Source organism: Odocoileus virginianus, unplaced genomic scaffold (genome assembly GCF_023699985.2).
Source record: "Odocoileus virginianus isolate 20LAN1187 ecotype Illinois unplaced genomic scaffold, Ovbor_1.2 Unplaced_Contig_102, whole genome shotgun sequence".
Classification (NCBI taxonomy): Eukaryota; Metazoa; Chordata; class Mammalia; order Artiodactyla; family Cervidae; genus Odocoileus; species Odocoileus virginianus.
The window spans coordinates 9,637-18,450 of NW_027224419.1; the positions used below are offsets into that span (position 1 = coordinate 9,637).

The 8,814-nt window shown below is 36.7% G+C and overlaps 1 protein-coding gene across 1 annotated transcript; it reads right to left on the reverse strand.

The window, feature by feature from the left end:
* Positions 1 to 6,752: 6,752 nt before the first annotated feature.
* On the reverse strand, positions 6,753 to 7,688 carry LOC110145118 (olfactory receptor 51B2-like). Its single transcript, XM_020905276.2, has one exon. It carries the CDS (start codon positions 7,686 to 7,688, stop codon positions 6,753 to 6,755), a length of 936 nt encoding a protein of 311 aa, XP_020760935.2.
* Between the last annotated feature and the right edge of the window lie 1,126 nt (positions 7,689 to 8,814).

Sequence of the window (8,814 nt, forward strand, 5' to 3'; positions counted from 1 at the left end):
CTTTGTTGGCAAAGTAATGTCTCTGCTTTTTAATATGTTGTCTAGGTTGGTCATAACTTTCCTTCCAAGGAGTAAGCATCTTTTAATTTCATGGCTGCAATCACCATCTGCAGTGATTTTGGAGCCTCCAAAAATAAAGTCAGCCACTGTTTCCACTGTTTCCCCATCTATTTGCCATGAAGTGATGGGACTGGTTGTCATGATTTTAGTTTTCTGAATGTAGAGCTTTAAGCCAACTTTTTCACTCTCCCCTTTCACCTAACCTACCTTGTTAAATATTAAGTCTTATTAAAGACTCTTGTTAAATGTTGTTTAGAGTCTTGTTAAATATTGTTTTCTCTTATAAACATCACTACTGATATCTCTGAAGAGGAATTCAGAAAAAATGAAATGACAACAATCTTTGTACCACTTCCATTGCATAAAAATATAAAAATAAGAACAGATTTTTGAGGATTTTTCGTATAGTAATGTATCTAATAAAGAGCATTGGCTGGTAAATGGAGATGGACAGAGGAAATGTGAACGTTCTATGGAAATGACCACCACTTCAGGGAATACTGTCAATGACTAAAAGATCAGTCTGGACATTGAAGTGGCAGGTACTTTGTTCATGTGGATATTGATGCGATTGCCACTAAATTGATCCACTGAACTATGACCCATGTGGGGCTCCCTCATCAATGCCTATTTACCTGATGTGTAAATCACCATAAATCATCATTCCTACCTACACCAATCCCTTAACCTTTCAACATTGTATTTCTAAAATAATAAAACCCTTGAAATGAAAAGAAAGAGAATGGATAAATGCAAAAGTTTGCTGTTTGGGATATGTACAGATGACCTATTAGGACCAACTGTCACTCAGTAAGTAGACCAGAGGAAGGAAGCAGGAGAAAAATCCAAACTTGCTTAAATGACATGGACTTGTAAAATCTGAATTGAAGGTTCTGGATTTTGGAATTTGAAGTGATTCAGGTATGCAAACTGTATGGGGATTGCTTTGGGAATAACCATTAAAATGTATTATTTTTGATAGACTAAATTAAAATTGTACTCTATTCATTACCGGCAGTCTTTAGCAGCAGCCACACTGGCATTTAACTATGGCAAATGGCAGTTCCAGAAACTGTCCTCATATTCCCAATATGCCAAAGGGGGTAGCCACCCAGTTTAGGGTGTCTCTTATTTGCAATGTGTGACGATAGTAGTGACTTCAGTGGAGTATCTCATCACCATCAGGCAAGCTTGAGGCTCCATCAAAGATGCAGAGATGACTAGAATTTACTATCTCCCCTCCCTCCTCAGTGGTTCTACCGGTAAAGAACCCACCTGCCACTGCAAGACACAGAAGAGACTGTAGGTTCGATCTCTGGGCTGGGAAGATCCCCTGGAGGAGGGCATGGCAACCCACTCCAGTATTCTTGCCTGGAGAATCCCACAAACAGAGTCCATAGGGTCACAAAGAGTCCGACACGACTGAAGCGACCTGGCATGTGCACACTGCCTCCTCAGAGTCTTCATTGGTCTGATTCTCTGAAAATAGCTACCCCTGAGTCCTTAATAGTTTCTAAGAGTAACTCAGATAAATCATGTAGAGTTTATTCAGCTTGCTGTGCTGGCTAGAAATTAGAGAACTGTTCTAGAAACCTGTAGTACAGACATAAAAAGTTGAAAAATAAAGGGAAAGAAGAAAGTACATTAGAATTATCCTGAATAAATAGAAAAATCTTCTCTTTACTTCTGTGTAATCTGAAAGCACCCTATATAGGCAGCACCTCCTGACTCCATTTCTTTCACACTTAGATATTGCCTAAGAATCTGTACTCCTTTGTAAAAAAAAAAAAAAAAAGTTAAATATACATATATACATATATTTAGATAGATAATCTCAACTAATAATGAGAAGACGGGTTGGAGGCAGCAATCTCAAAGATCTCAGCTTTTAAGTGAAAGTTTAAAGTTTTGTCTTAGGTATAAATTATGATGGAAAATAGATGTAGAGGAAATTTGTGAACCCAGGGAAGCATTCATTTTAGGATAGAAGGATATATCTCAAAGAAAATGGACAAAGAAGTAGGCAGAAATATAAGAGGATAGTAAAGGTGATCTGTAATTTAAAAAGCAAATGGAAAATAAATTTTATAGAATTAGGCAGTGCTATAGTTTAATAGTGAAAAATGTCATAGAACTTCCAAGTAAGATAAAAATGGAAAATATCCATTTGGGGGGCAATAGGCTTTCAATGATCTTGACATTTTCAATAAAATGGTAGAAATAGGTTCAGAATGATTGCAAAATGGAAAATGAATACTTAATGAGAGAGTTAAAATGTATTTACATTCATTCTACAGATGAGAAAATTGAGCCTTCAGTAGGTTACACAATTTGTCCAAAATCGCACAATTAATAGATGATATATAAGAATCCAACCTCAGGTTTATCTGAGCTCTGAACTCATGATCTAAACCAACATCCATTGAGTATAAATGCTAGTTCTCCTGCCCAAGTTTGCCTTCCCATATAGTATCCTATTTCCTAAATTATTCATTTCATTTAAAAAAAAATAAGACTAAAATGCTTTCTCCTCCTTAATGCCATGCCAAGGAGTTACTCTTAAAGCATTTTTGCTGCATCTGAATCCATGTATTTCCTTCCCCAGGCCACAGCTTTTTCTTTACGGTTCCTGAACACAATCTGCGGATTGGTTTTTTCCTATATCTTTACCATGTGTTCAGAGTCCTGATCTACCTTTATTTGTTAAAGAAACAACTCCCAAGGGAGTTATCTAGCTCATTCCAACATAGGCTATTTGGGAATACCAAATGATCCTTTTTTCCCTTTCCCATCTGAAAAAGATCTGGCCTGCTGAAGTTGCCCCCCGTACCCTCCTTTTCTTCTCTGTATGGAGAGTCTCTAAGTGAAGCAGTGTCTCTACCATCAGATGAAGCAAGACTATCCAAGAGTTCTATGTGTCATAGAACAGCAAGGTAAGTCACTGATTCTTCAAAACTGTTGGCCTTGGCAAAAACTATTCAATTCCTCTTTTTTTTAACTGTTCTTAAATTATATTTTGTCACACCATAATATTTTTAGGAACAGCAATATGAAGAGACCATCAGATCTAACTTTTTACCAAATTTTTAAAGGGAAAGTGAAAGTTGCTCAGTCATGTCTGACTCTTTGCAACCCCATGGACTATACAATCCATGGAATTCTCCAGGCCAGAATACTGAAGTGGGTAGCCTTTCCCTTCTCAGGGGATCTTCCCAACCCAGGGATTGAAACCCAGGTCTCCCGCATTGCAGGCAGATTCTTTACCAGCTGAGCCACAAGAGAAGACCACCAAATCCTTAAGCCACCATCTATTAATAAAATTTCATCAGACTGCTATTTGTTGTTTCTTTGGATTGAAAACTCCCTACCTCCTGAGGTAAAGCATTCCTTTTTGACTCTATTATATATGTGATATAATTATACATTGAAATATAAATCTACTTCTCTGAACGATCTACCCCTTATCCCTAGTCCTGATCTCTGAAGTCAAATGATCAAATTTAAATAATCACATTCATATCCCACCTCTAAATCTTATAAAAATATCTGCATTAATATCTCTGAGGCATCTTTCTTGATAGCTGAGCATCCAGTAGTATTTAGCTATTCGTCACATGATGTTTCCTAGTTCTGATTCTTTTATTATTGTCCTGTTCCATAATAATCTGGATGTTATCAGATCATCCTCATTCTGCAAATACCCCCTGAACCATATGCTTAATTTCTATCTTAGCAGTCTATGATTGTGCAGGTCTGCAAATACAAATCCAAAACCCTTGTCTCAAGCTGCATTCCAGAATCCAGTCTTTCAAATTTGAAAAAAGTCATAAAGTGACTTCCCTGGTCCAGTGACTAAGACTCCCTGCTTTTATTGCAAGGGGCATGGGTTCAGTTCCTGGTCAGAGAACTAAAATCCCACATGCTGCACAGCATGGCCCAAAATTAAAGCAAAATAGTCATAAAATGTGCATTCCGTATTATGCATGACACCCCTAGCAGGTTGCAACCTATAATACCTTATAAACTATCATCTGTTTATATTAAGATAACAAATAAAGACTAATTTGTATGTTCAGATTAGATTTTGCTACAGTGTGATCTTAGACTGTGTCAGATTTTTGTCAATAAAAATATACTTCATAAATAATTTTGCAGAACATTTGATTTTAGAATTATAATTAAGGGATTGTAGATTTTTAATAACTTTGTTATCAAGTTAATTTATATTGCACTCATTATGAAACTTCTGAAAGATTTTTAAAGGAATTGCATTTTCACTTCATAGCAAAAAGCTTAGTTGTGGTTGGTGCTCATCAAGTACTAGCTGAGTAAATGAATGCAGAATCATGTTATCAAGCAATTGGGTTTGTACTTATACATCTTTTACTTTTATTTATAAGAAGATTAATGATTTTAGATTCAGTCCCTCGCTCAAATTATATGTCCTTTTCTTGTTTATCGTTTATTTATCTCTCACTTTTATTTCAACCACATTGCAGAAAGAAATGTGTAACATGACACCATCGTGTTACAAAAGAGAAATGTGTCTATTTTCCTTGAGTGCTTTTATCAATTTGTGAGGATTAAGAAAAGATTTTTTCAACCAACTATTATAGAGCTTATACTTCTCTATGTTGACTGAAAGACTACTTTGAAAAGTGTTATTGATGTTTAATTACAATAAGTCCACCTGATGCTATAATCTACCCAGACTACTGATTGCTTAGACTAATACTTGGAAGAGGGTTTCAGTTTCAATAAAATCTCTACCCAGAGGATACTATACTACAAGTTAAATTTATTTTCTTCCTCTTGATGTCAGCTCTGTCACTACATGGGAAAAACAGAAACTGAGGCCTACACTCTGGGAGATAGAGGGCCGTGTGTGTTATCCTAGCCAGGGAGGGGCAGAGAGGCCTGTGGTCTTCCCAAGTGGCCCAGGACTCCAGGCATGCATCTGGGAATTGGACTGCCAACTGGGGAGTTTGATGCACCAAGCCACATTGAGGTGGGGGTAGGTGATCTAGCTAACCAGCTGCCAAAAATAAATAAACAAAAATCCTGGAAATAAAATAAGGTCTATAGATTTTTAATGTAACATATACATACAGCAGAATATTATCCAGCCACATAAGAAAAGATGTTGTGATAGGAAACTTGAAAATGTTATGCTAAGTGAAATAAGCCAGACACAAAAGAATATTATAAGATCCCACTTTATCAAGTATGTACAATAGGCAGTCATAGAGATATAAATTAGATTAGAGGTAACAAAGACCTGGAAGAAGGGTAGAATGGAGACTTATGGGTTAATGCATACAGCGTGTCTGCTTGGGATAATGAAAACCTTTTGGAAATAAGGATGATAGTTGAATATTGTGAATTAATTTCATGAAACTATACACTTAAAATGGCAAATTTTACATTATATACATATTAAATGCAATATATATATAAACCACAATAAGAATAATTCAGTACATTCATTCTATTTCATTAAATTTATTGTGAAAGTTGTGAAAGGAAAGTTTTGAGATCAGAAATTATTTATAGGATAAGACATTAAAAGGTTTATCACTGTTTTACATGTGTGCAAACACACACAAATGCACATATATTATACATATGTATTATTCTTTCTTGAAAGAAAAAATTAAATATATATATATTGTACATATATTACAGTACTATTTTTCTTATTTATAAATTAACAAAATTAATAGCAACCAATAATTACTTTTCAGTTGGTACGTCTATTCTTCAAATAGTGTAAAACAGAAACTCAGGGTTATCTTTCCTTCCTTCCCAACCTTTTTTCCTCTGTTTTTCTAAAAAGAAAAAAAAAAGAAAAGAAAGAAAAAATCCTATAAATCTTATTCAATTTAGATCCTAAATTCATCTCATGTAAATCCATTACCTCCCATCTCTATTTTCTTAAACTGAGCTGTTATTACCTCTTTTTAAAACTACTGTTAACACCCTCTGATTCTTTCTTCTGTTTGTCTCCATCTCCATCAAACTAATTCACGAGTTCAGAGATACTCTGGCATAAAGATTTGTAAACGACACTCTATCACTTGGAAAGCAAATCCTGCATTGAAATGTAGTACTTTTGAGATAGAGTTTCATGCTCTAGTTCATCTTTGTATGGCCCTCAAATGAAGCTGTGATTACCTACTTTCCTTATAGTAGGCTGTGGTTGTCCCAGACTGGACATCCAGCTTGAACTTTTCTAAACAGTTACTTAACACTTGTTAAAAATATGGAATCTGAATTTCCCTATCTTTCCTGGTTATTAAAGCATTTGTTATATTTAGATATATTACCTATCTCCAAATTCTACCTACCTAGAAATTATCTATGGATTCCCAGGTGGCTCAGTAGTAAAGAATCCGCCTGCCAAAGTAGGAGATGAGGATTTGACCTCTGGGTTGGGATGATCCCCTGCAGTAGTAAATAGCAACCCATTTCAGTATTTTTGCATGGGAAATCTCATGGACAGAGGAGCCTGGTGGGCTACAATCCATGGGCTTGCAAAGAGTCAGACATGACTGAGAACACATGCAGAAATTACCTATCTATATTGCACTCCTGCTCAACTTAGCTTGTATCTTTATATAATAATTGAAGCCTATGTTACTCTGAAAAAATGCCTAGACATCCTGGAGCTTTCAAAATTCTGAAATAAAAGTTCAAGCCCTACTGTGCACAGAAAATAGGCGAACAATGCTTCTCTGAATCTGCTTGGTCTTGATGCTATATATGAGGGGATTCATGAATGGAGGAAAGAGAAAGTAGACATAGCTCATGGTAACATGGACCACATGTGGTGCATGCGCCCCAAACCTGTGGATGAAAGTCAGGCCAATCACAGTGATGTAAAAGACCAGGACACAGCTGATATGGGAGACACATGTGTTGAGAGCCTTAGCTCGCTCGTCTCCAGAGGCAATGCCCATCACTGTCTTAAGGATTAGGATATAAGAGACAAAGATCATTAGAGCATCTAGGAAGAAAGTCAAAGCAACCAGAATAATTGGGTACACACGATTAAATGTAATATCAGCACAGGCAAGTTTCATGACATCTTGGTGGAGGCAAAAGGCATGGGAAAGAACATGGGAATGGCAGTATGGGAACCAATAGAGTGGCAGAATTGGAGGCAAAAGGGATAAAAAGCCTCTCATTAATACTACAAGGCCTATCTTCATCACTTGATTGTTGGTAAGGATAGAGTTGTACCTCAGAGGGGTACAGATAGCAATGAAACGGTCATAGGCCATGGCAAGCAGGACACCAGATTCTACAATGGAAAGAGAGTGAATGAAGTAGGCCTGCAGAAAGCAGGCTCCAGGGCTTATTTCTCTGTGATTGCCCCATAAGAGACCCATTACAGTTGGCATTGTGGTTAATGTAACCGTCAGATCTGTGGCTGCCAGCATGGCAAGGAAATAGTACATGGGTTCATGGAGACTCTGGTCATCCTTGATGAAATAAAGGAGAGTGCCATTGCCAAGAAGCACAGAGATATAGACTGCGAAGAAGGGGATGGAGATCCAGTGATGAGCTGCCTCCAGACCTGGGAAGCCAGTCAGCAAGAAGTGGGTAGCACTAGTGTTGGGCCACATAACATGTCCACAGGTGGAGAACAGCGGTCTGGAAACCTTTTATGCAGAAACCCAAAGTTTTCAATTTGCAATATCTCCTTGTGGGAATATATCACACAAAATTTCAATCATACCCTTTGTAGTTAAGAGAATTAATTTGTATATATGTGGTTTTGCAACTGTTTTCTTTTAGAAAACTGGTGGCTCAGACAGTAAAGTGTTTGCCCGCAGTGTGGGAGACCTGGGTTCGATCCCTGGGTTGGGAAGATCCCCTGGAGAAGGAAACAGCAACCCACTCCAGTACTCTTGCCTAGAAAATTCCATGGGTGGAGGAGCCTGGTGGGCTACAGTCCATGGGGTCACAAAGAGTCGGACACGACTAAGTGATTTCACTTCTTCTTTTAGAAGAATAATAGAGATGCATAGACTGTACTAAGGAAGAGGAATCATGGTCTTTTCCTAAGTTATGTGTAATATTAGGTTAATGGCTAAAATGTTCATAATTAAAACAAACAAACAAACAAAAACACGAGGCCCCACTCTTATGTATATGCTGGAAAATGTTTGAAGGAATAATAGTAACAAAAAAGAAGATAGAGTACTTCCCTGGTGGTCTACTGGTTAAGAATCCACATTGTGAGGGTGTGGTTCAATCCCTGATTGAAGAACTAAAGTCCCACATGCCATGTAGCATGGGCCCTCTCAAAACAAAAGAAAAAGAAAAATAGATATATAAAAATGGACAATAATACTGCTTCATTAGATTTTCTTTTTGCTTGATTGTAAATTTTTTAATACATTTAAGCTTGAATTTTTAATACATTTAAGCTTAAAATATGTTTAAGCTTATGATAGAAATATAAAGTCTCTATCACAATCATGATAGAGACAGTTTTTGTTAGAAAATGTTTGTTTCATTTTGAAATTGAGTGTTTTTGGTTTATGGAATTCTAAACAAAAACCATAAACAGACTATGCAGTAAGGGACAAGAGCAGACATGTCACCTTTAGACTAAAGGAATTCAGTTTTTCTAAAGCATGTCATGAAACTTCAAACTCACCTTGACATATTTGTCTTAATAAAAAAATCTATGCTACAGGTGTTGATCATCCAGGGTAGTGGATGCCCCTCTTTGCAGACCTGTAG